At 43.5% G+C, this 27,141-nt stretch overlaps 2 protein-coding genes across 2 annotated transcripts in view; one reads left to right on the top strand and one right to left on the bottom strand.

Moving 5' to 3' along the window:
• Positions 1–2,813: 2,813 nt before the first annotated feature.
• On the bottom strand, positions 2,814–19,209 carry LOC143768157 (uncharacterized). Its single transcript, XM_077256845.1, has 7 exons — positions 19,035–19,209; positions 18,511–18,914; positions 7,544–7,706; positions 6,237–6,880; positions 5,702–5,815; positions 3,214–4,213; positions 2,814–2,887 (listed from the first exon to the last, which is right to left on the bottom strand). The coding sequence occupies exons 1-7, from the start codon at positions 19,138–19,140 to the stop codon at positions 2,814–2,816; spliced, it is 2,505 nt and encodes an 834-aa protein (XP_077112960.1). The 5' UTR covers positions 19,141–19,209.
• Positions 19,210–20,109: 900 nt separating this feature from the next.
• The window catches only part of LOC143768156 (uncharacterized), a 50,304-nt gene continuing 43,272 nt past the window's right edge, over positions 20,110–27,141 (top strand). Inside the window, exons 1-2 of the mRNA XM_077256844.1 lie at positions 20,110–20,242; positions 20,326–20,414. Coding sequence (XP_077112959.1) covers positions 20,110–20,242; positions 20,326–20,414 — 222 coding nt within the window. The remainder of the gene's footprint in view (positions 20,243–20,325; positions 20,415–27,141) is intronic.

The following is a 27,141-nucleotide window of genomic DNA, read 5'->3' as shown; positions in this document are numbered from 1 at the left end:
ATTTTTTATCGTATAAAAGCGCCAAAACATAAAAAAATGATATAAATGAGATATCGCTGTAATCGTACTGACCCGACGAATAAAACTGCTTTATCAATTATCAAACGCGGAACGGTATAAACGCCTCTCCCAAAAGAAATTCATGAATAGCAGGTTTTTGGTCATTCTGCCTCACAAAAATCGGAATAAAAAGCGATCAAAAACGGTCACGTGTCCGAAAATGTTACCAATAAAAACGTCAACTTGTCCCGCAAAAAACAAGACCTCACATGACTCTGTGGAGCAAAATGTGGAAAAATTATAGGTCTCAAAATGTGGAGACGCAAAAACTTTTTTTGCTATAAAAAGCGTCGCTGGTTTCACACTTGCGTTTTTGTCTGCAGCGTTTTTTGCACAAAAAAAGCATGCGTTTTTTCCCTATATTTAACATTGAAAACGCATGCGGTTTTTTTCTGCATGCGTTCATTTTCAGAAATACAACCTGCAGTATTTTCTTGCGTTTTTAAGCACATGCGTTTGTTTGCGTTAAAAACGCATGCATTTTTATCGAAAAAAAACAGAAAACACACTGAAAAGCCACCCACCACCATCAAGGTGATAAAGGGATCCAAACCCTAACCCTAACTCTACCCCTAACCTCACCCCTAACCGTTTAATGAACATTTTCTGACAGTCATAGTGCCACGTATTTCAGTGCCACGTATTTCAGTGCCACGTATTTCAGTGCCACGTATTTCAGTGCCACGTATTTCAGTGCCACGTATTCCACGTATTGTTGAACAACAACTTCTGGGGTCCAAGTTCTCTTGTTATCCTTAGGAAAATAAAAATTTGGGGGGCTAAAAATCATTTTTGTGGGAAAAAAAAGATATTTTATTTTCACGGCTCTGCGTTATAAACTGTAGTGAAACACTTGGGGGTTCAAAGTTCTCACAACACATCTAGATAAGTTCCTTGGGAGGTCTAGTTTCCAATATGGGGTCACTTGTGGGGGGTTTGTACTGTTTGGGTACATCAGGGGCTCTGCAAATGCAACGTGACGGCTGCTGACCAATCCATTTAAGTCTGCATTCCAAATGGCGCTCCTTCCCTTCCGAGCTCTGTCATGCGCCCAAACAGTGGTTCCCCCCCACATATGGGGTATCAGCGTACTCAGGACAAATTGGAAAACAAATTTTGGGGTCCAATTTATTCTGTTACCCTTGTAAAAATACAAAGCTGGGTGCTAAAAAATCATTTTTGAGAAAAAAAAAAAAAATTATTTTCACGGCTCTGCGTTATAATCTGTAGTGAAACACTTGGGGGTTCAAAGCTCTCAAAACACATCTAGATAAGTTCCTTAGGGGGTCTACTTTCCAAAATGGTGTCACATGTAGGGAGTTTCAATGTTTAGGCACATCAGGGGCTCTCCAAACGCAACATGGCGTCCCATCTCAATTCCAGTAAATTTTGCATTGAAAAGTCAAATGGCGCTCCTTCCCTTCCAAGCTCTGCCATGCGCCCAAACAATGGTTTACACCCACATATGGGGTATCATCGTACTCAGGACAAATTGCACAACATTTTTTGGGGTCCAATTTCTTCTCTTACCCTTGGGAAAATAAAAAATTGGGGGCAAAAAGATCATTTTTGTGAAAAAATATGATTTTTTATTTTTACGGCTCTGCATTATAAACTTCTGTGAAGCACTTGGTGGGTCAAAGTGCTCACCACACATCAAGATAAGTTCCTTAGGGGGTCTACTTTCCAAAATGGTGTCACTTGTAGGGGGTTTCAGTGTTTAGGCACATCAGGGGCTCTCCAAACGCAACATGGCGTCCCATCTCAATTCCAGTCAATTTTGCATTGAAAAGTCAAATGGCGCTCCTTTCCTTCCGAGCTCTGCCATACGCCCAAACAGTGGTTTACCCCCACATATGGGGTATCAGCGTACTCAGGACAAATTGTACAACAACTTTGGCGGTCCATTTTCTCCTGTTACCCTTGGTAAAATAAAACAAATTGGAGCTGAAATAAATTTTGTGTGAAAAAAAGTTAAATGTTCATTTTTATTTAAACATTCCAAAAATTCCTGTGAAACACCTGAAGGGTTAATAAACTTCTTGAATGTGGTTTTGAGCACCTTGAGGGGTGCAGTTTTTAGAATGGTGTCACACTTGAGTATTTTCTATCATATAGACCCCTCAAAATGACTTCAAATGAGATGTGGTCCCTAAAAAAAAATGGTGTTGTAAAAATGAGAAATTGCTGGTCAACTTTTAACCCTTATAACTCCGTCACAAAAAAAAATTTTGGTTCCAAAATTGTACTGATGTAAAGTAGACATGTGGGAAATGTTACTTATTAAGTATTTTGCGTGACATAGGTCTGTGATTTAAGGGCATAAAAATTCAAAGTTGGAAAATTGCAAAATTTTCAAAATTTTCGCCAAATTTCCATTTTTTTCACAAATAAACGCAAGTTATATCGAATAAATTTTACCACTAACATGAAGTACAATATGTCACGAGAAAACAATGTCAGAATCGCCAAGATCCGTCAAAGCGTTCCAGAGTTATAGCCTCATAAAGGGACAGTGGTCAGAATTGTAAAAATTGGCCCGGTCATTAACGTGCAAACCACCCTTGGGGGTGAAGGGGTTAATATAAGAAGGAAGGTTGGTAACCAATGGTTTCAAAAAGTAGTCAATTATACTCCCAATTACTTCACAAAGTCCCCCATTACCTGCTACAATGGGACGGCCTGGGGGGTCCAGATGATTTTTATGTATTTTCGGTATTAAATAAAGGGTAGGGAGCTTTGGATGGCAATTTCTAATCTGATCCACCAGTTTCTTCGTCACTAGACCTTGTGTACAGGCGTTCTCCATAATTTCCACCAAAAGATCCTGAAAGGAGGACATAGGATTATACGATAATTGACGGTAGCAATCATGGTCATTTAAAAGTCTATTGGCCTGTTTTTCATATTGGACAATTGGCCAAATGACCAGATTGCCCCCTTTATCGGCCGGTTTAAAGACAATATCGTCCCATGTCTGCATTTCTCTCAAGGCCAACCATTCCAATCTAGAGAGATTGGATCTATTCCTTTGTTTACATGCCAACTCCTCTATATCTTGTGTGGCCAATTTTGTAAAAATCTCCACTGCAAGGCAGAGATTTAAAGCAGGAAATGTTTTACAAGTAGTATATAGATTTTTAGGAATCATACTCACACTTGATGTACTAGCATTTTCTTCTTCTAAGGAAATTAAGGCCTCCAGGGCCTCATCTTCAGCCGTTGTGAGTATATGATCCTTTTCTATCTTCGATGCATGTAATTTTTTAAGAACTAATTTCCTAGCAAATAGATGGGTGTCCTTTACCGATGTGAACGGGTCTAGGTTATTAGAAGGGGAAAAAGTCAGGCCACGTTGTAAAACATTAATCTGTTCCTCAGTTAACACACGACTAGATAAATTAACCACCTGATAGCGGTCTGCAGGTCTGCCATTCCTTTGTGCCTTCTGGAACATATCAGGGAATTTTTTCTTTCTCTCATTCCCTTTAGATTGAGAATCCCGTGTAGTTTCTACATCACTGGCTGAGGTTGCACTATCCACCTCAGAGGATCTATCAGATTGTGTCCGAAATCTCTTTCTTGGACCACTTATCCCTCCTTTTAACTGCCACCTGAAGATTTTATTAGAATCATAGTCTTCCACATCACGAAGATATTTTTTGGATTTTTCTTGGCTGATTTTATCTTCCCATTTTAATGCATCAGTCTCCAAATCTTTAGACCATTTACCAAATTGGTCTATAGTCATTTCTTTCGCTAATGTTTTAGAGATAGATTCCAATTCATTATCCAGCTCCAATAACGAAGATGTATTATTCTCAATTAAAATTTGAATGAACTCTAAAGAACATCTAGATGCTGCTGATATCCATCTTGCAATTAGCTCTTTATTGCCAAGTTCATAGGTGGGATACAGTTGAATTCTCAATCCCCTAGGGACTATTTTTTTCTCTAAATAATTTTCAAGTGTGGTCTTATTCCACCATAACTTTGTTTTTCGTTGCAAGGTGTATCTATATTTATGCATTAGATCTTTAATTTCAAGAGAGGTATTCTGCGAAACCACAGGGGTACTCCGTGAGAAAATGTCAATAGCTTTAGAACGCCAGGCACTTTCTCTGGCTTTCAGATCCATACTTAGACGGACACTCTGTTACAAAACAGCAATCAATAGTTAATCCACAAAGTCCTATTATAACTTTCTAAATGGTACTTCCACAGTACATATAAACAACCACAAGATGGCAGCCAAATCACTGTCACCTTAAAGAAGCCAACCATATGTAATAATTATTTCTAAAAAAGTTTTTATTAAACAAAAATAAACACAATACAAAACATAAATAAATCAATAAAAACTACTACATATCATCCGGATAGTACCCCATGGGAAAATAGCTGTAGGAGGCCTCATGTATATATTTATACTGGGAAGGATAATACAGCGGATGCAGGAAAACAATTCAAAGAGTCTAAGTTTCCAGTAGAATTTAAGTTTATGGCGCTAGCAGCATCCCTATAAAGACCCTCAAAGCACTCCGTTTTCCTAGCACCTCTACTTACGCATGACAGCATGAGAACAATAATTAAACGATCACAGCAAAATGCCACATAGTGCCGCTTAATAATACCACATAATAATCAAAAATCAGCGCAAAATATCCATTACCCAGATGCCGTAAATCCACGTGTGCCTCCTATGCAGCCTTTTCCCAGCGCCCCGACGCGCGTTTCGCCCTTGCTTCTTCCGGGGGCGTGTCTCCAAACAGACCGGGTGACGCATTTATGCCAATAAAAGGCCAATCAAGTGCCGCCACTAATGAAAAAAATGGGACCGCTTATTCCACCGATGACTCAAACGGCGCATGCGCAGATCCATCTCTTCCTGGATAAACCAACACTTCCGGACATCCGCCGTGTGGACCGCAAGCTGACAGCAAGCAGGAACCACCTGTGACGCTGTCCGAAGTGTGCAGGGAGGAGGACCCGCGCATGCGCACTATCATCTGGAATATTGACCGAAAAAGTGAAAGAAGAAGATTAGGATTTAATAAAAAGTGCCAAAAAAGAAGATTACAATATTAATAGTGCGATAATAATAAGTGATAAAGTGCAAATGCAGCCCTGTATATCAAAATTATTTATAATAACCAAAACGTGCATATGTTAATTACCCTGCCACAGGTGCAAGAAAAAGTAATTTATTAATACCGTGCAAGAAAGTGCAGATTAATGGGACATATAATACAACCCATACATATTATCCCGCAATGCGTACGCGGGCGTGAAAGCATTATTAAACATACAACCAGCATACAACCAGTGCCGTGACGCTGTACTACAATGCCAGCATAAGTACAACAGTGCAACAGAGATTATCTATATAAAAATATCCTTAATACACTGAAGGTGCCCATATAAATAACAAGTGCAGATAAGGCTACAAAAAATGCATAAGAAGCATATAATAACTACGCAGGATCTCATTCAATAAATATATAACTACAATACTATAGAAAATATAAATAAATAACATTTTAAAATTACTATATATCAAAAAATACATATAAACATATCAAGATATATAAAAATATATAAACATATATTATATATATGAAGAACAAGTAATAATATAAGCCGAATTCAACAGCAACTGTTCTTTATTCCTGATATAAATCCTTTTCATAAGATCCACGCAGCGATTTATCCCATTCTTCATCAGATAGCAGCAGGAGAGGACCATGGCAAAATACTATATCAAATATACAATACACAAAAATTAGAAACCATGAATAAAACAATAATACAATGATAAAGACATATATATAAATAACCCCATTAAAAACACCCAGACCCTAAAAATACCTCTCAAGAATAAAAATTATAACATACAATATTATCTACAAAAAGGCAGAGAAACCAAAGTTTTCATTGAGGCCATCAGGACTAAGGGTTCCCAGACGATATATCCATTTACTCTCAGTCTGGGCAAGGATTTTAGCCAGATCACCCCCTCTAATACCTAAAGAAACCTGATCAATAGCTTTTACTACCAGGCCTCTGGTATTACTTTCATGATATATTTTAAAATGTCTGGCAATAGGTTTAAGGGGCACATCGTTATCCACTTTTTTAGCCTTTAGAATATCCCTGACATGTTCCCTAGTTCTTACCTTCAATTCCCTAGTTGTCATGCCGATATATACTTTCCCACAAGGGCATTGCGCATGGTATATGACTCCTTCGGAACTACAATTTAAGTGTTGTCGAATATCATATTGTTTGGAGCCATCAAAGTTACAGAACTTTGTTGCCTTTGTGTGATTAAAACAGCCTTTGCAGAAGCCACACGGAAAGAAACCAAACCTTCCCATATTCTTCTTATTCTTTTTACGCTCGTAGTGGCTATGTACCAGAGTATCTTTCAAATTTGAAGACCTTTTCGCAACAAAGGATGGGCGGTCAGGTAGACAATGTCGTAAAGTGGAATCCGCTTGTAGCACTTTCCAATGCTTTAACACAATCTCTTTAAGTTCATTCCACTTATTGTTATAAGTTGAGATGAAACGTACTTGTTCAGGGGGATCTTGTGCTTTTGCCATGGAAGAGTCTTTATATAGTAGTTGGTTACGCGAAGTTTTTGCAGCTCTAAGGTATCCTCTTTTGATCATCCTTTTGCTATATCCCCTTTCGGTGAATCTTCTTGTTAGATCCATGGCTTGTCTTTCAAAGTTAATGTCATCTGAACATATACGCTGAGCCCGGAGAAACTGCCCCACCGGAATTCCACAGACTGTGGAGATGGGATGGGAGGAATCTGCACATAGAAAGGAGTTAGTAGATGTAGATTTTCTGAAAATATCAGTAGTGATCACACCATTAGATCCAACTCCAATTTTAATGTCCAGAAAATCAATTTCCCTTCCAAATTTAAGTGATAGTTTGATGTTCTTGTTATTGTTGTTAAGATATCTCATAGTATATTCCAAAGAGCCTTCCCATATAAACAGAACATCATCAATGTATCTCATCCAGTTATGGATGTGACACATTTCCTGGATGAGATCACCTTGAAATACCTCCCTCTCCCAGGCCCCCAAAAACAAATTGGCATACGAGGGGGCACAAGTGGCCCCCATCGCAGTTCCCTGCAACTGTAAATAGGTCCGGTTATTAAAGGTAAAAATATTATGCGTCAGCAGAAATTCAAGCAAGATCATAATCAGTTCCACCATGTCAGGTTCCACTCGACTAGAGTTTAGAAAAAATCTTGTTGCATCCAACCCATCCTGATGCCTTATAGATGTATATAAAGATTCCACGTCGGCTGCTACAAAAATCATATTGTCCTCCAGACACAATTGATCCAGACGTTGCAATGCCGACGTGGTATCCTTAATATAAGAAGGAAGGTTGGTAACCAATGGTTTCAAAAAGTAGTCAATTATACTCCCAATTACTTCACAAAGTCCCCCATTACCTGCTACAATGGGACGGCCTGGGGGGTCCAGATGATTTTTATGTATTTTCGGTATTAAATAAAGGGTAGGGAGCTTTGGATGGCAATTTCTAATCTGATCCACCAGTTTCTTCGTCACTAGACCTTGTGTACAGGCGTTCTCCATCATTTCCACCAAAAGATCCTGAAAGGAGGACATAGGATTATACGATAATTGACGGTAGCAATCATGGTCATTTAAAAGTCTATTGGCCTGTTTTTCATATTGGTCAATTGGCCAAATGACCAGATTGCCCCCTTTATCGGCCGGTTTAAAGACAATATCGTCCCATGTCTGCATTTCTCTCAAGGCCAACCATTTAAGTAAACTTAAATTCTACTGGAAACTTAGACTCTTTGAATTGTTTTCCTGCATCCGCTGTATTATCCTTCCCAGTATAAATATATACATGAGGCCTCCTACAGCTATTTTCCCATGGGGTACTATCCGGATGATATGTAGTAGTTTTTATTGATTTATTTATGTTTTGTATTGTGTTTATTTTTGTTTAATAAAAACTTTTTTAGAAATAATTATTACATATGGTTGGCTTCTTTAAGGTGACAGTGATTTGGCTGCCATCTTGTGGTTGTTTATTCAAAGAAAAGAGCACGGTCCCTACAGTCAAACATGATGGAGGTTCCCTGATGTTTTGGGGTTACTTTGCTGCCTCTGGCACTGGACTGCTTGACCGTGTGCATGGCATTATGAAGTCTGAAGACTACCAACAAATTTAGCAGCATAATGTAGGGCCCAGTGTGAGAAAGCTGAGTCTCCCTCAGAGGTCATGGGTCTTCCAGCAGGACAATGACCCAAAACACACTTCAAAAAGCACTAGAAAATGGTTTGAGGGAAAGCACTGGAGACTTCTAAGGTGGCCAGCAATGAGTCCAGACCTGAATCCCGTAGAACACCTGTGGAAAGATCTAAAAATGCCAGTTTGGAGAAGGCACCCTTCAAATATCAGGGACCTGGAGCAGTTTGCCAAAGAAGAATGGTCTAAAATTCCAGCAGAGCATTGTAAGAAACTCATTGATGGTTACTGGAAGCAGTTGGTCGCAGTTATTTTGGCTAAAGGTTGTGCAACCAAGTATTAGGCTGAGGGTGCCAATACTTTTGTCTGGCCCATTTTTGGAGTTTTGTGTGAAATTATCAATGTTTTGCTTTTTGCTTCATTCTCTTTTGTGTTTTTTAATTTAAGACAAATTAAATGAAAATAATAATACCAAAGAATTTGTGATTGCAATCATTTTCAGGAAGAAACTGAGTATTATCTCACAGAATTGCAGGGGTGTCAATACTTTTGGCCATGACTGTACATAAGCATTTTGGCCAATTAAGTTCATCACTTGATGGCACTTGTTTACGCTACCCTAGAAGAACAATGTACCATGACACCATGGTCCACTAGTCACAGAGGTCCATGATCATCTCAATATAGAAGAACAGCGCTCCACCGGGTGTAATAGTCCAGAAGAATCTTTATTTAGCCATATAGCATAAGCAACGTTTCGACCATATGCTGGTCTTTTTCAAGCATACAAACATGGCAGCAGGGCGGTCTTAAATAGTGTGGACACCACGCAGGGAGCCAATCACTACTAAGTACCGCCCTCTTAACATCATGATATAATATTTAATTAAAATACAAAAAATAAACATCAGACACTTGTGTGCACAAATACATATCATTAAAAATTCACCATCACCTTATTAACATAATATTCTATATAGAAACACATAATATGGCTCTGTTTTTACTTCTCGTCCGTGGGTTTTTTTATGTGTCATTGTTGCCATAGTAATCAACGTCCAATGGGATATATTCATCTATGGACTTCCTGCATAGTGAATTATAATGCAGGTAACTGGCGCCAAAAGACTCATATGGCCAATCAGTCTAATCCTTATTTTAAAGCTACTTAGCTCACCCCAATTGAATCATCCCTTCTATAATGCCTGTTCACGCATCAGCGCCGGACTCCGCCGGCATCATCCTTAAGCGACAGGAAACTGGGCAGTGAAGCGCAGGCGCAGTGACGTCACATCAGGATCGTGTCTCGTCACATGACCTGAAGCAACGAAAACAAGCGCCGCACATCATCCACCCCGTACATCTGCCGTGCAGGCAGGTTGTATAGGGAGTGCTAGTAAACAATACCGCGTCACCCTGGAAACCTATCTGAGCGACAGGCCGGGTAATGAAGCAAGAGCGCAGGCGCAACACGTCGGGGCCGTGTCTCATCAGAGACACTCCCAGCCGTGATGCAAATCCACGTCACTTAGCAGTCACCACCCATACCCGTCGAACAGGCAGGTCGCCCGGGGAACGCATATAAACAATGGAACTCCTCCATATAGATACTAATGGGCATAATAGCCACATCTCTGTTTCTAGACACTTATACAGAAATCGTTCATCATGGCATTATATCCACCTCTCGTGTCTCCCCTTTTCCTCATAGTTTGTAAGCTTGCGAGCAGGGCCCTCATTCCTCCTGGTATCTATTTTGAACTGTGATTTCTGTTATGCTGTAATGTCTATTGTCTGTACAAGTCCCCCCTATAAGTTGTAAAGCGCTGCGGAATATGTTGGCGCTATATAAATAAAAATTATTATTATTATTATTATTATTATTATTATTATAATAATATACATAGTGGGGAGCAAAAGGACGCATCCCTCATTAGTATCATTGATTTCATACGGCAAACACATTATAAATCCAGTTCTTATATAAGTAATATATGTAGAAAAAACATACAGCATAGCCTACATAGAAAAAGCACCAAATGAAAAAAACAAAAAACCACACAGTATAGGCCAACCACACAGGGGCAGTCGGGAATCAGGCGAAGAATCATATCCAAGATAAAGAACACTTTATCGACATAAATAATCCATATTTAAGCTCATTTTAATTTCTTCAACCGTATCCATCCACCGACTGTCTCCAGTGTGGCTGATCTAATAAAACATAGAAAAAAAAAAAATCGATAAAAATGTCAACTATGTCTAAAACAATAAAAACACATGACGAATGCATACGTAACGTCGGGGGTAGTGAATTCAATGGGTACAAATCTGCAGATTGAAATCTAGATTTAGACCTCCTGGATGTAATGAACCCAGGGTATAAATCCACTTCATTTCTTTTGTTTTAAGCATCTGCAGTCTATCCCCTCCCCTTCTCAAAGCAGGGACACTATCAATGACTCTGAACCTAAGTTGGTTCACTGAATGTTTTCTCTCTACAAAATGTTTTGGTACCGGTAATTCCATAAGACTTGTTCTGATTGTACTTTTATGTTTAGTGATGCGGGCCTTCACCTCCATAGTGGTCTCACCTATATACGCGAGTCCACATGGACAGGTAATCATATAGATGACATAACTTGATGTGCAGGTATATCTTTCTTTTAAGAAAAACTTCTTCCCAGTATGGAGATGGCAAAAAAAACTCTCCCTTAAGCATGTTATTGCAACAAGTGCAACCAAGGCACGGGAAATTCCCATATCTCGGTGCACTTAGTGTTCTTTGGCCTATTATTTTGGAAGTACCAAAATCGGATCTGACCAGTTTGTCGCCTAGATTTCTACCCCTCCTGTATGACATCATTGGAAATGATTTAAAACCTGTCACCTGAGGTAATCCTCGTTGTAAGAGGGCCCAGTGTTTTTTTATAACACCACTAATTCGGTTACTCATTACATTGTATGTAGAAACAAAAGAAATGCGATCACAACCGTGTTTTGAGGAGGTTTTCTTACGGACACTTTCTCTTGTAGAATTTCGAGCCTTAGTTTTAAAGGCTTCCACTCCTTTCTTAGGGTACCCTCTTGCTACAAACTTAGAACACATGTTTTCCAAACGTTAGTCCACCAAACTCTCGTCGGACACTATTCTCCGTACCCTTAGCAATTGGCTCCATGGGAGCGAGTCAACCATTTTTCTTGGGTGGTTGCTATCAAAAGAAAGTAGACTATTTCTATCAGTTTCTTTAATGAAAATGTCCGTTTTCAGTCTACCTCCATCTTTGTAAACCAAAGTGTCTAGAAATTGGATTTGAACTGCCGAGTATACTAATGTAAATTGTAACTCTGAATAAATTTCATTGAGGCTAGTATGAAAATTTTCCAATTCCATAATGCTACCCTCCCAAATCACAAAGATATCATCAATGTAGCGCCACCAGGCTCTGACGTGGCGCCAAAGGATGGAATGGTACACAAACCTGTCCTCAAATACCGCCATGTAGATGTTAGCATAAGTTGGGGCCACATTGGACCCCATGGCGGTACCTCTCAACTGAAGGAAATACTCATCCCCAAAGAGGAAATAATTCCTCCTGAGGATGAGCTCCAACAGTGTGAGGACAAGCTGTGCACACTCTGGGGCCACGTCAGAGCCCGATAGCGCACAATGAACGGCCTCAAGACCTTTATCATGTTCGATTGATGTATACAATGATGTCACATCGAACGATACCAAAATGGACGCATCAGATACCTCCAGACCTTCGATTTTATCAAGGAAATCGCTAGTATCTCTCACAAAAGATCGTGCTGCCACAGCAAAAGGACGCAGCACTTTATCTAGAAAGATAGCAGTTTTGCTGAATAATGAACCTCTCCCTGAGACTATTGGTCTACCTGGGGGGTTAAGCAAGTCCTTGTGGATTTTAGGTAACACGTACAGCACAGGTATAACTGGTGCTTCCACAATCAAAAATTCTGACAGCTTGTGATCAATGAGTCCCATAGACAAGGAGTCACTGATCACAAGCTGTAATTGTTTCTGGAACCGTAGGGTAGGATTACATGACAATTTCTCATAAACTAGGTAATCACTTAACTGTCTAAGAATTTCTGCTTTGTATTTATGACTGTCCATGATGACAACTGCTCCGCCTTTATCGGCTCTTTTGATGGTTATTGCAGTATTATTAGCCAAATCGCTAACCGCTTTCATACTAGCCTCAATGAAATTTATTCAGAGTTACAATTTACATTAGTATACTCGGCAGTTCAAATCCAATTTCTAGACACTTTGGTTTACAAAGATGGAGGTAGACTGAAAACGGACATTTTCATTAAAGAAACTGATAGAAATAGTCTACTTTCTTTTGATAGCAACCACCCAAGAAAAATGGTTGACTCGCTCCCATGGAGCCAATTGCTAAGGGTACGGAGAATAGTGTCCGACGAGAGTTTGGTGGACCAACGTTTGGAAAACATGTGTTCTAAGTTTGTAGCAAGAGGGTACCCTAAGAAAGGAGTGGAAGCCTTTAAAACTAAGGCTCGAAATTCTACAAGAGAAAGTGTCCGTAAGAAAACCTCCTCAAAACACGGTTGTGATCGCATTCCTTTTGTTTCTACATACAATGTAATGAGTAACCGAATTAGTGGTGTTATAAAAAAAACACTGGGCCCTCTTACAACGAGGATTACCTCAGGTGACAGGTTTTAAATCATTTCCAATGATGTCATACAGGAGGGGTAGAAATCTAGGCGACAAACTGGTCAGATCCGATTTTGGTACTTCCAAAATAATAGGCCAAAGAACACTAAGTGCACCGAGATATGGGAATTTCCCGTGCCTTGGTTGCACTTGTTGCAATAACATGCTTAAGGGAGAGTTTTTTTGCCATCCTCATACTGGGAAGAAGTTTTTCTTAAAAGAAAGATATACCTGCACATCAAGTTATGTCATCTATATGATTACCTGTCCATGTGGACTCGCGTATATAGGTGAGACCACTATGGAGGTGAAGGCCCGCATCACTAAACATAAAAGTACAATCAGAACAAGTCTTATGGAATTACCGGTACCAAAACATTTTGTAGAGAGAAAACATTCAGTGAACCAACTTAGGTTCAGAGTCATTGATAGTGTCCCTGCTTTGAGAAGGGGAGGGGATAGATTGCAGATGCTTAAAACAAAAGAAATGAAGTGGATTTATACCCTGGGTTCATTACATCCAGGAGGTCTAAATCTAGATTTCAATCTGCAGATTTGTACCCATTGAATTCACTACCCCCGACGTTACGTATGCATTCGTCATGTGTTTTTATTGTTTTAGACATAGTTGACATTTTTATCAATTTTTTTTTCTATGTTTTATTAGATCAGCCACACTGGAGACAGTCGGTGGATGGATACGGTTGAAGAAATTAAAATGAGCTTAAATATGGATTATTTATGTTGATAAAGTGTTCTTTATCTTGGATATGATTCTTCGCCTGATTCCCGACTGCCCCTGTGTGGTTGGCCTATACTGTGTGGTTTTTTGTTTTTTTCATTTGGTGCTTTTTCTATGTAGGCTATGCTGTATGTTTTTTCTACATATATTACTTATATAAGAACTGGATTTATAATGTGTTTGCCGTATGAAATCAATGATACTAACGAGGGATGCGTCCTTTTGCTCCCCACTATGTATATAATGCCATGATGAACGATTTCCGTATAAGTGTCTAGAAACAGAGATGTGGCTATTATGCCCATTAGTATCTATATGGAGGAGTTCCATTGTTTATATGCGTTCCCCGGGCGACCTGCCTGTTCGACGGGTATGGGTGGTGACTGCTAAGTGACGTGGATATGCATCACGGCTGGGAGTGTCTCTGATGAGACACGGCCCCGACGTGTTGCGCCTGCGCCCTTGCTTCATTACCCGGCCTGTCGCTCAGATAGGTTTCCAGGGTGACGCGGTATTGTTTACTAGCGCTCCCTATACAACCTGCCTGCACGGCAGATGTACGGGGTGGATGATGTGCGGCGCTTGTTTTCGTCGCTTCTGGGCGTGTCTCCGATCAGGTCATGTGACGAGACACGATCCTGATGTGACGTCACTGCGCCTGCGCTTCACTGCCCAGTTTCCTGTCGCTTAAGGATGATGCCGGCGGAGTCCGGCGCTGATGCGTGAACAGGCATTATAGAAGGGATGATTCGATTGGGGTGAGCTAAGTAGCTTTAAAATAAGGATTAGACTGATTGGCCATATGAGTCTTTTGGCGCCAGTTACCTGCATTATAATTCACTATGCAGGAAGTCCATAGATGAATATATCCCATTGGACGTTGATTACTATGGCAACAATGACACATAAATAAACCCACGGACGAGAAGTAAAAACAGAGCCATATTATGTGTTTCTATATAGAATATTATGATAATAAGGTGATGGTGAATTTTTAATGATATGTATTTGTGCACACAAGTGTCTGATGTTTATTTTTTGTATTTTAATTAAATATTATATCATGATGTTAAGAGGGCGGTACTTAGTAGTGATTGGCTCCCTGCGTGGTGTCCACACTATTTAAGACCGCCCTGCTGCCATGTTTGTATGCTTGAAAAAGACCAGCATATGGTCGAAACGTTGCTTATGCTATATGGCTAAATAAAGATTCTTCTGGACTATTACACCCGGTGGAGCGCTGTTCTTCTATATAGAGATTGACGTTTTACCCAGGAGGGTTCCCTGGATATGGAACGAGCGCCCAAATGAGTGAGTGCTGTCAGTCACCTGTATACTCTACTTGTTGGAGAGGTCCATGATCATGTGACCCCCTGACACCTCCACTCTTGTGACCTCATCACAGGTCCTGTGCACACAGTACAGCCATATGTGATGTGCGGCTCTGCAGGTGGAGGTACAGTACAAACCAAAAGTTTGGACACCCCTTCTCATTTAAAGATTTTTCTGTATTTTCATGACTATGAAAATTGTTAATTCACATTAATGACTACCTCTTGAAGCTCAACAAGAGAATGCCAAGAGTGTGCAAAGCGGTCATCAAAGCAAAGCAGTCAGCAAAAGGTGGCTTCTTTGAAGAACCTAGAAAATAAGACATAATTTCAGTTGTTTCACACTTTCTTGTTAAGTATATAATTCCACATGTGTTAATTCATGGTTTTGATGCAGTGTGAATGTACTATTTTCATAGTCATGAAAATACAGAAAAATCTTTAAATGAGGTTTGTCCAAACTTTTGGTGTGTACTGTACATGAAGACTAATTTTCAAACAGTCTTGTTTACTGATGAGTGTCGAGCAACCCTGGATGGTCCAGATGGATGGAGTAGTGGATGGTTGGTGGATGGCCACCATGTCCCAACAGGGCTGCGACATCAGCAAGGAGGTGGAGGAGTCATGTTTTTGGCTGGAATCATGGGGAAACAGCTGGTAGGGCCCTTTAAGGTTATTGAAGGTATCAAAATGACCTCTGCAAAGTATAGAGAGTTTCTGACTGGCAACTTTCTTCCATGGTATAAAAAGCAGAAACGTGCCTGCAGGAGCAAAATCATCTTCATGCATGACAATGCACCATCTCATGCTGCAAAGAATACCTCTGAGTCATTGGCTGCTATGGGCATAAAAGGAGATAAACTCATGGTGTGGCCACCATCTTCCCCTGACCTCAACCCTATAGAGAACCTTTGGAGTAACATCAAGCACAAGGTCTATGAGGGTGGGAGGCAGTTCACATCAAAACAGCAGCTCTGGGAGGCTATTCTGACTTCATGCAAAGAAATACAAGCAGAAACTCTCCAAAAACTCACAAGTTCAATGGATGCAAGAATTGTGAAGGTGACATCAAAGAAGAGTTCCTACTAGTAATGAGAGAGTATAATCGTTGCTCGAGATTTCCCGAGCACGCTCGGGTGTCCTCCGAGTATTTTTTAGTGCTACGAGATTTAATTTTCTTCACCGCAGCTGAATGATTTACATCTGTTAGCCAGTTTGATTACATGTGGGGATTCCCTAGCAACCAGGCAACCCCCACATGTACTCAGCCTGTCTAAGAGTTGTAAATCATTCAGCTGCGGCGAAGACACCACCGTGTGTTTGTGTATAACACACACACACACATACATAAATACACAACAGTATCACCTATATAAAGTATTTACACATCTGTAGCAGTATCATGTATATAGACTGCTGTACATACATTATATAGGTGATACAGTGATTATATACAGCAGTGTCACTTATATATCGTACTAGCTGTTTCCAGCCATCTAACGCTTGGCACGCTCATTGCTATCTAATTAACGCTGCTGGTGATTAACCTAAAGTAAATAATGACAACATTCCTACGATTTAGTAGATATTGTTGTTATCGATCAGCTACTGCATCGTTGTCTGGATTTTCCTGCGGCCTGTGAGATGGACCTGGCGACTCTTCTTGGCTCATTTTGTTTTGGAGAATGCGGATGCAATTAAATGTACGTTTTCCTTGGCTGAAGTGTTTGAATTACATAGAAAGGAAGTGCTGCGTGTGGTAATGTGGGGGGCGGAGCCTCGTGTGGTAATGTGTGGGGACGGAGCCTCGTGTGGTAATGTGGGTGGGCGGAGCCTCGTGTGGTAATGTGGGGGAACGGATCCTCCTGTGGTAATATGGGGGAACGGAGCCTCGTGTGGTAATGTGTGGAGACAGAGCCTCGTGTGGTAACGTGTGAGGACAGAGCCTAGTGTGGTAATGTGTGGGGACGGTGTCTCGTGTGGTAATGTGTGGGAACGAAGCCTCGTGTGGTAATGTGGAGGGACGGAGCCTCGTGTGTTAATGTGTGAGGAGCGAGCCTCATATGGTAATATGTGGGGACAGCCTCATGTGGTAATGTGTGGGGATGGAGCCTCGAGTGGTAATGTGTGAGGACGGAGCCTCGTATGGTAATGTGTGGGGACAGAGCCTCATGTGGTAATGTGTGGGGGCGGAGCCTCGTGTGGTGATGTGTGGGGACGGAGCCTCGTGTGGTAATGTGTGAGGACAGAGCCTCGTGTGGTAATGTGTGGGGACAGAGCCTCGTGTGGTGATGTGTGGGGACAGAGCCTCGTGTGGTAATGTGAGGGGACGGAGCCTCGTGTGGTAATGTGTGGGGATAGAGCCTTGTGTGGTAATGTGGGGGGGCTGGATTATGTGTGGTAATGTGTTGGGGGCGGGATTATGTGTGGTGATGTGGTGGGGGATTATGTGTGGTAATGTGGTGGGGGGGCTGGATTATAAGTGGTAATGTGTTGGGGGCGGGATTATGTGTGGTGATGTGGTGGGGAGAGGGATTATGTGTGGTAATGTGGTGGGGGGGCGGGATTGTGTGGTAATGTGGTGGGGGGCGGGATTATGTGTGATGATATGGTGGTGGGGCAGGATTATGTGTGGTGATGTGGTGGGATTATGTGTGGTGATGTGGTGGGGGGCGGGATTATGTGTGGTAATGTGGTGGGCGGGCGGGATTATGTGTGGTGATGTGGTTGGGGCAGGATTATGTGTGGTAATGTGGTGGGGGCGGGATTATGTGTGGTGATGTGGTGGGGGGCTGGATTATGTGTGGTGATGTGGTGGGGGCGGGATTATGTGTGGTAATGTGAGGGGCAGGACTATCTGGTAATGTGGTGGGGGGCGGGATTATATGTGGTAATGTGATAGGGGGCGGGATTATGTGTGGTAATGTGGGGGGCGGGATTATGTGTGGTGATGTGGGGGGCGGGATTATGTGTGATTTGTTGGGGGGCGAGATTAGGTGTGGTGATGTGTTGGGGGCGGGATTATGTATGGTAATGTGTGGGGGGTGGGATTATGTATGGTAATGTGGTGGGGCGGGATTATCTGTGGTAATGTGGTGGGGCGGGATTATCTGTGGTAATGTGGTGGGGGCGGGATTAGGTGTGGTAATGTGGTGGGTGCGGGATTATGTGTGGTAATGCGGTGGGGGGCGGGATTATGTGTTGCAATGTGGTGGGGGGAGGGATTATGTGTGGTAATGTGGTGGGGGGCGGGATTGTGTGTGGTGATGTGGTGGGGGGCGGAGCTACTGTGCAGGGGGCGGGATTAGCGAGTAATCACGATGCCTCTTATATATCGCATATACAGCAGTCTATACACATTATATAGGTGCAGCTGGTGTATATACATTAACAAAAATTATCTTGGGTCTCACCCAGGTCCCTGAGATGAGGGGGAGGATGAAGAGCTGAGGAGGGTCCTGTCCAGCCTCGGCGGTGAAGAGGAGCAGATCCCAGGAATTGGTGAGGACGAGTCTCCTCTGACGCTGGTACAGGCCGGCCAGCGTCACAGATGGAGGCGCTCTATGCGCGGCGGCCTTTACAAATGTCTTGACCCCCTGTGCGCACGTGTGATCTCCTGCTTGCCCGCCCTGACCCGGGCCGCAACCGCGCACACAGGAGGACCGCGGCCGTGCTCGCGCACTGACGACAACTAGATAACACGTACACAAAGGACCTAACTCATAATATTTAAAGGTCCGGCGGCCTACTGTGTGGTGGAGATCTGTCGGCCCACCGGGCATCTGCCGCCTGGGCAGATTAGCAATCCGACTCTGGTCTGAGGGAAATAGAAAGAAAAAACTTAATTGAACAAAAATGACATCACTGAGCAGTGGAAACATTGTGCAGTCAGATGAGTCCAGATTTCTGTGCTGATTAGTGGGTCAGAATCTCATACAAGCAGCAGGAGTCCATGTGTCCTTTCTGTCAGGTGCAGTAATGGCGGGAATGTGTTCTTGGCTCATCCTGGGCCCTTTATTATCTCTGGATGGATGTTTGGACATTAGGGCTTACAGAAGCATTTTGGCCAATCAGGTTCATCACTTCATGGCAGCTGTTTCCCCTACAGTAGAAGGACAATGCACCTTGTCACAATGGCCACTAGTCACAGAGGCCCCTGATCATGTGACCCCTGACTCCTCCCCTCCTGTGACCTCATCCCAGGTCCTGTGCGCACAGAACAGCCATATATGTGGTGTGCGGCTCTGCAGGTGGAGGTAGGTGCTGGAGATTCCCCATTACTGGGCGCAGGGGACATTAACCCCCTCAGTGCTGAGCCTGTGATAAATCTCTGTATGTGACTATAATGGGACTGTGTGTTATACCGGGGGCAGGACGGGGCCATGACTGGATGTAGTGATCATGTGACGCCGGTAACAGCTCCGGAGATTTCTTACATGGGATCTTTATGCTGTTACATCGTTATCTTCTCCCCATTCAGGTCCCTACAATATCGGATCCTCTCAGTGGAGATCTTCTATATAAGAGAATTCTCCTGAGTGACCCTACAAGGATGGATAGGAACAGGGACAAGATGGCGGAGAGGATATTACACCTCACCCTAGAGATCCTCTTCCGGCTTACTGGAGAGGTGAGAGATTCTGATGACGTCACATTACATCATTCTTATCTATGGGAATAACAGATGGACAGAACTGGAGAGGTGAGGACTCTGGGAATGTCTGTAGTGAGGTTTATTAATGTGTCTCTCCATAACCAGGATTACACATTAGTGAAGAAGACCTCTAGTGAGCGCTGTCAGGACCCTGTGTCTGAGGGATGGGGAAGACCCCTGAGCCCAATCACAGGGCCTCCACCTCACCCCCTGATACATGAGGACATCAATGACCAGAAAATCCTAGAACTCACCTACAAGATGATTGAGCTGCTGACTGGAGAGGTGACACTGCTGGGAATGCTGGGACATTATATAGTAACGCTATGGAGGGATCGGGGGATGACGGTATCATTGTATGTGTCAGGTTCCTATAAGGTGTCAGGATGTCGCCGTCTATTTCTCCATGGAGGAGTGGGAATATTTAGAAGGACACAAAGATCTGTACAAGGACGTCATGATGGAGGATCCCCAGCCCCTCACATCACCAGGTAATAGACAGGACTAAATACACACGGCCTATAATTATCTGTATGTAAAGAATGAATTCAGTCCCTGTATGTGTTTCTTCCAGTTCTATCCAGTGAGAGGACAACACCAGAGAGATGTCCCCTTCCTCTTCTTCCACAGGACTGTAAACAAGAAGATCTCGATGATCATCAGGTAGATGCAGAGAAGGTGTTATGAGATCTCCCCTATGATCTGTGGATGCCTGTGAATGTCTTGTGCTCAGACTTGTTTTATCCCCCAGTATTATACACTGAACTGATAATTTATTACAAACACCGACACTCTCTTTATTGAAACTTCCCTGTATAGAGAATACTAATAACAATAATATCAAATAATTGAAATAGAACCCGCGTGTAGGGAGTGAAACATAGATGGATAATACTAGAATACTCCAAAGATGTCCCAACAAAAGTAACAATACTGCTCCACTGGAGGAACAGCAGTAGCAATAGGCAATTACTAAGATTGCGATCAATCACTGAGCTCCCCACCTCTTAAATATACAATCGTGCCACTACAAAAACAAATGCGGCTGCCAGTTTACCTAGATGTTCAAACTGCTATGGCGTGCTGTTTCCAGGCTGCCGGTACCCGGAGCTGCGGCCCTGTCTATATCCGGCGGTGAAGCACTCCTTGCAGTGCACTATAGGGGTGGAACTGTCTGGGTGTACAGGGTTACGGCACTGCTTGTGCCAGATGGTGGAACACACTCGTGGGACCAGGCGCGCTCCGGCCGGTAGCGCTTCCTGGAATACCACGAGGAAAGAAAAAAATGTCCGTTAGGCTCCTCCTACCAGTGACGTCACCTGTGGTACGGATCGCCGAAGCGCTCACAAAAGAAAGGGAACTAACCAACGCGTTTCGAAGAGGCTAAGCTCTGACGAAAAAGAGCTTAGCCTCTTCGAAATGCGTTGGTTAGTTCCCTTCCTTTTGTGAGCGCTTCGGCGATCCGTACCACAGGTGACGTCACTGGTAGGAGGAGCCTAACGGACATTTTTTTCTTTCCTCGTGGTATTCCAGGAAGCGCTACCGGCCGGAGCGCGCCTGGTCCCACGAGTGTGTTCCACCATCTGGCACAAGCAGTGCCGTAACCCTGTACACCCAGACAGTTCCACCCCTATAGTGCACTGCAAGGAGTGCTTCACTGCCGGATATAGACAGGGCCGCAGCTCCGGGTACCGGCAGCCTGGAACCAGCACGCCATAGCACTTTGAACACCTAGGTAAGCTGACAGCCGCATTTGTTTTTGTAGTGTTACGATTGTATATTTAAGAGGTGGGGAGCTCAGTGATTGATCGCAATCTTAGTAATTGCCTATTGCTACTGCTGTTCCTCCAGTGGAGCAGTATTGTTACTTTTGTTGGGACATCTTTGGAGTATTCTAGTATTATCCATCTATGTTTCACTCCTTACGCGCGGGTTCTATTTCAATTATTTGATTTTATATTACGTGCACGGGTGGGCACTACCCGGGTTTGATCCCAGCAGCTGAGGAGCATTGTGCCTTTGGGAGAGCGCCAGTGTTTTTGATATTATAATAATAATAATAATAATAATAATAATATTTATTTATACAGCGCCAACATATTCCGCAGCACTTTACATTATAGAGAGGACTTGTGCAGACAATAGACATTATAGCATAATAATAAACACAGATCAAAACAGACACCAAGAGGAATGAGGGCCCTGCTCTCAAGCTTACAATCTATGAGGAAAAGGGGAGACACCAGAGGTGGATGGTAAGAGAACATGATGCAAGGAACCGGATTATGGTTTAAATTTTTTGAATGGACCACACAGGGATAGTTAAGTTAATTCGTTGAGGCGGTAGGCCAGCCTGAACAAATGCGTTTTTAGGGCACGCTTAAAACTGTGAGGAATAATTGTATTAACCTGGGTAGTGCATTCCAAAGAATTGATCCAGCACGTGAAAATGTGAATGTGAGCGGTTCTGATTATTGAGGATGCTAACCTCAGGTCATTAGCAGAACGAAGAGCATGGGTAGGGTGGTAGGCTGAGACCAGGGAGGAGATGTAGGGTGGTGCTGAGCCATGGAGCGCTTTGTGGATGAGGGTAATAAGTTTGTACTGGATTCTGGAGTGGAAGGGTAACAGTAAGAGTTTTTGCAGAGTCGAAAGTAAGAAAAGGTCGAATTCTAAAAATGTTTTTGATGTGCAGATAACAAGAGCGAGCCAGTGATCGGATCTGGGAGGTGAATGAAAGGTCGGAATCAAGTATGACCCCAAGGCTGCGGGCATGTTGCTTGGGAGTAATGGTGGAACCACACGCCGAGATGGCAATGTCAGGCAAAGGTAGAGGGAGAGAACATGAGGAGTTCATTTTTTGACAGATTCAGTTCCAGATAGAGGGAGGACATGATGTTAGAGACAGCGATAAAATAATCACTGGTGTTTTCTAAAAAGGCAGGCGTGATATCAGGAGCAGAAGTGTATAATTGGGTGTCATCTGCATAGAGATGGTACTGGAACCCAAATCTACTGATTGTTTGCCAATAGGGGCAACGAGAAGAGGAGGGGGCCTAGGACTGATCCTTGAGGAACCTCAACAGTAAGGGGAAGATGAGAGGAGGAGGAGCATGGTGGCTCAGTGGATAGCACTGCAGTCTTGCAGCGCTGGGGTCCTGGGTTCAAATCCCACCAAGGACAACATCTGCAAGGAGTTTGTATGTTCTCCCCGTGTTTGTGTGGGTTTCCTCCAGGTACTCCGGTTTCCTCCCACATTCCAAAGACATACTGAGAGGGAATTTAGATTGTGAGCCGCATCAGGGACAGCAATGATAATGTGTGCAAACTGTAATGCGCTGCGGAATGTGTTAGCGCTATATAAAAATAAAGATTATTATTATTAACTAGCAAAAGATACAGTGAAAGAGTGGTCGGAGAGATAGGAGGAGAACCAGGAGAGAACGGTGTCCTTAAGGCCGATGGAGCGGAGCATAGTGTGGAGGAGCTGATGATCCACAGTGTTGAATGCTGCGGAGAGATCCAAGAGAATTAGCATGGAGTAGTGACCATTAGATTTAGCTGTTAGTAAATCATTGGAGACTTTAGTGATGGCAGTTTAAGTAGAGTGTTAAGAGCGGAAACCAGATTGAAGAGAGTCGAGAAGAGAGTTATCTGAGAGACAGCGGATAAGACGGGAGTGGACCAGGCGTTCGAGGAGTTGAGAGATAAAGGGAAGATTAGAGACAGGTCTATAGTTAGCGGCACAAGGGATGGTTTTCCAAGTAATGGATGTATGATGGCATGCTTAAATGAGGAGGGAAAGATACCGGAAGAGAGAGAGAGGTTGGATATTTTTGTTAGGTAAGAGGTGACAGCAGGGGAAAGGGACTGGAGAAGTGACAGAATGGGGTCACTGGTGCAAGTGACCGGGCGAGAAGATGCAAGGAGGCGGATTACTTCTTCTTCTGTGACTGGTTCAAAGTCAGAGAGTGAGCTAGATGCAGTGGGGGAGGGAGGACAGTGCATGAGATGAGGAGATTGGGAGATAATTTCCTGTCGGCTATGGTCAATTTTTTCTTTGAAGTACTTGGCCAGATTGTCAGCGTGGAGATCCGTTGTTGGGGCCTGCACTCTTGGGTTGAGTAGGGAATGAAAAGTGTCAAAGAGACGTTTAGGGTTATTGGACAGTGAGGTGATGAGGGTGTTGAAATAGGTTTGTTTGGAGAGGTGAAGGGCAGAGTTGTATGTTTTAAGCATAAACTTATAATGGAGGAAATCTTCGGGTAGATTACATTTTCTCCACAGGCGTTTGGCGCACCTGGAGCACCACTGTAGGAAACGTGTTTGCAGCGTGTGCCACAGTTGTCGCCATCTGTGTCGAGTTGTTCTATGTATAGGAGGTTTAATTTCATGCAGGGTTTCATTGTAATGCTTTAGTGCAAAGTCAGGACATGACATTGTAATGCTTTAGTGCAAAGTCAGGACATGAGAGGGAGGAGATAGGGGCCAATGAGGACTGCAAGTTCTTCATAAGTTTCTGGGTGTTAATGGCCTGTATGTTTCTATAAGTGTGGAAAGTGGGGGTGACCTGAGCGGGATGGCAGTTCTTGATAGAGAATGAAAGATGGTTGTGGTCAGAGAGCTGGAGAGGGGAGTGTTAGGTGTCGAGATCCCGCCTCTGCACAGGGGAATCTCGAACCATCTCAACTGCGGTCTCCTATTCTTCTCCAGCTGCAGTGGAGTCTGCTCAGCGGAGACGTCGGTCCCAGCGTCTAGTTCAGACTGATACTGGACGACTGGTTACTGCTGCCTTTCCAGCTTCTGCCATTGTAGCCTGTACTGGGCAGCGGCGAGCAGACGTGTATGGGACTAAGTCCTGCTCTTCCCTTTCTGAGCATGCCCAGGGCAAGATCTCTCGTTGGAGATCAAGGGTCACATGCTTAGATACTGCAGCAAATCCCATTGGTCCTTTAGGAAGGTCCTGAAGGTGTTCTTCTGTGGCTGACTCCCATTGGTCCTTCTGGGAAGGTCCTGTTCTTGCTGCAGCTATGAAAGGTTCGCATGGCCGCAATGCCATGCGCTAGTGTACATTTGGAATCGTGTGTGTGTTGATGAGTGCAAGTCGTTCTTTAAAATCCCCTCGCTTGTGTATGACAGTTCGCAAAAGGTGGATGCTTGCTGTCTAGCGCCTGACTAAGCTGTCAACATAAAGACACACGATACAGCATCTACTGCTGTAACCGCCAGTGCGGCGCCGTGCGCTTATAGAGCGCTTTCCTACCCCAAGTCTGAGTGGTTAGTGGCATCTGCCAAAGCGGCACAGCACGCACTCTTGTGCTTTAAGTTATATTTTCTGTTACTTTGACACCCCAGTTGCGGTGTCGAGCGCAAATGGTCTGAATGTACTTTAATCCTGTGTCTTGGGATAGAGTCCTGAGGTTCTTGCTTGCGCTCTTGGTGCGGTACCGCGGCCCTGTGACGCAACAGGGTTTGCTTCCTTCACACAGGATGAAGTTAACCCGTGTGTGTATCCACATTGTACCGCCACATAGTCCGTCATTACTCAGCAGCAGGTTACATCTCTGCACGGTGGACCCCGGGCTACGAACGCAACTTATACCATCTCTCTTATAATTTGGTGCATTCCGATAGCCCAAACAGGGAGTTTGTAAAATCATCCACTGAGCAAGCCGGGAGAAGACCAAGTCGAGGGAGTTCCCGTCTTCATGAGTTGAAGAGCTAGTATGCTGCGAGAGGCCGAAAGAGGAGGTTAGAGGTAAAAGGTAAGAAGCTGATGGTGAGAGGGGAAAAGCAATGGGGATGTTGAAATCACCCATGATGAGGGTGGGGATGTCACAGGAGAGAAAGTGCAGAAGCTAGGTGGCAAAGTGATCCAGGAACTGATGGGAGGGGCCCGGAGGACAATACACCACCGCCACTCGCATTGAGAAGGGGATGAAGAGTCTGATCACATGGACCTCAAAAGAATGGAAAACCAGCGAAGGTACTTTGGGGATAACCCGAAAGGTACATTTGGGTGATAGGAGCAGACCAATGCTTCCACCTGCTCTGTTGTCCGATCTTGAGGTATGAGAAAAGTGTAGTCCACCATATGAAAGAGCAGCAGCGGTGGTGTTTGACTGCTGGATCCAGAAAGAGCCAGGAGGTTAAGAGAAATCAGAAAGGAAGAAGTCATGGATGAAGGGGAGTTTATTACACACAGAGCGAGAATTCCAAAGGGCACAATTGAAAGAGGCAGAAGGCATGCATGGTATATTAACCCCTTTCTGACATCTGACGTACTATCCCGTCGAGGTGGGGTGGGCCCGTATGACCACCGACGGGTTAGTACGTCATACGCGATCGGCCGCGCTCACGGGGGAGCGCGGCCGATCGCGGCCGGGTGTCAGCTGCCTATCGCAGCTGACATCCGGCACTATGTGCCAGGAGCGGTCACGGACCGCCCCCGGCACATTAACCCCCGGCACACCGCGATCAAACATGATCGCGGTGTACCGGCGGTATAGGGAAGCATCGCGCAGGGAGGGGGCTCCCTGCGGGCTTCCCTGAGACCCCCGCAGCAACGCGATGTGATCGCGTTGCTCCGAGGGTCTCCTACCTCCCTCCTCGCCGCAGGTCCGGGATCCAAGATGGCCGCGGCATCCGGGTCCTGCAGGGAGGGAGGTGGCTTACCGAGTGCCTGCTCAGAGCAGGCGCTGGTAAGCCTGCAGCCCTGCACTGCAGATCGCCGATCTGACCGAGTGCTGTGCACACTGTCAGATCACCGATCTGTAATGTCCCCCCCTGGGACAAAGTAAAAAAGTAAAAAAAAATTTTTTCCACATATGTAAAAAAATAAATAAAAAATAAATTCCTAAATAAAGAAAAAAAATATATATTATTCCCATAAATGCATTTCTTTATCTAAATTTAAAAAAAACCCAATAAAAGTACACATATTTAGTATCGCCGCGTCCGTAACGACCCAACCTATAAAACTGCCCCACTAGTTAACCCCTTCAGTAAACACCGTGAGAAAAAAAAAAAACGAGGCAAAAAACAACGCTTTATTACCATACCGCCGAACAAAAAGTGGAATAACACGCGATCAAAAAGACAGATATAAATAACCATGGTACCGCTGAAAACGTCATCTTGTCCCGCAAAAAACGAGCCGCCATACAGCATCATCAGCAAAAAAATAAAAAAGTTATAGTCCTGAGAATAAAGCGATACCAAAATAATTATTTTTTCTATAAAATAGCTTTTATCGTATAAAAGCGCCAAAACATTAAAAAAATGATAAATGAGGTATTGCTGTAATCGTACTGACGCGAAGAATAAAACTGCTTTATCAATTTTACCAAACGCGGAACGGTATAAACGCCTCCCCCAAAAGAAATTCATG

Source organism: Ranitomeya variabilis, chromosome 4, assembly GCF_051348905.1.
Source record: "Ranitomeya variabilis isolate aRanVar5 chromosome 4, aRanVar5.hap1, whole genome shotgun sequence".
In the NCBI taxonomy this organism is placed as follows: domain Eukaryota; kingdom Metazoa; phylum Chordata; class Amphibia; order Anura; family Dendrobatidae; genus Ranitomeya; species Ranitomeya variabilis.
The sequence above is the reverse complement of the archived record's forward strand: the minus strand, read 5'-3'. Positions and strand labels throughout refer to the sequence as shown.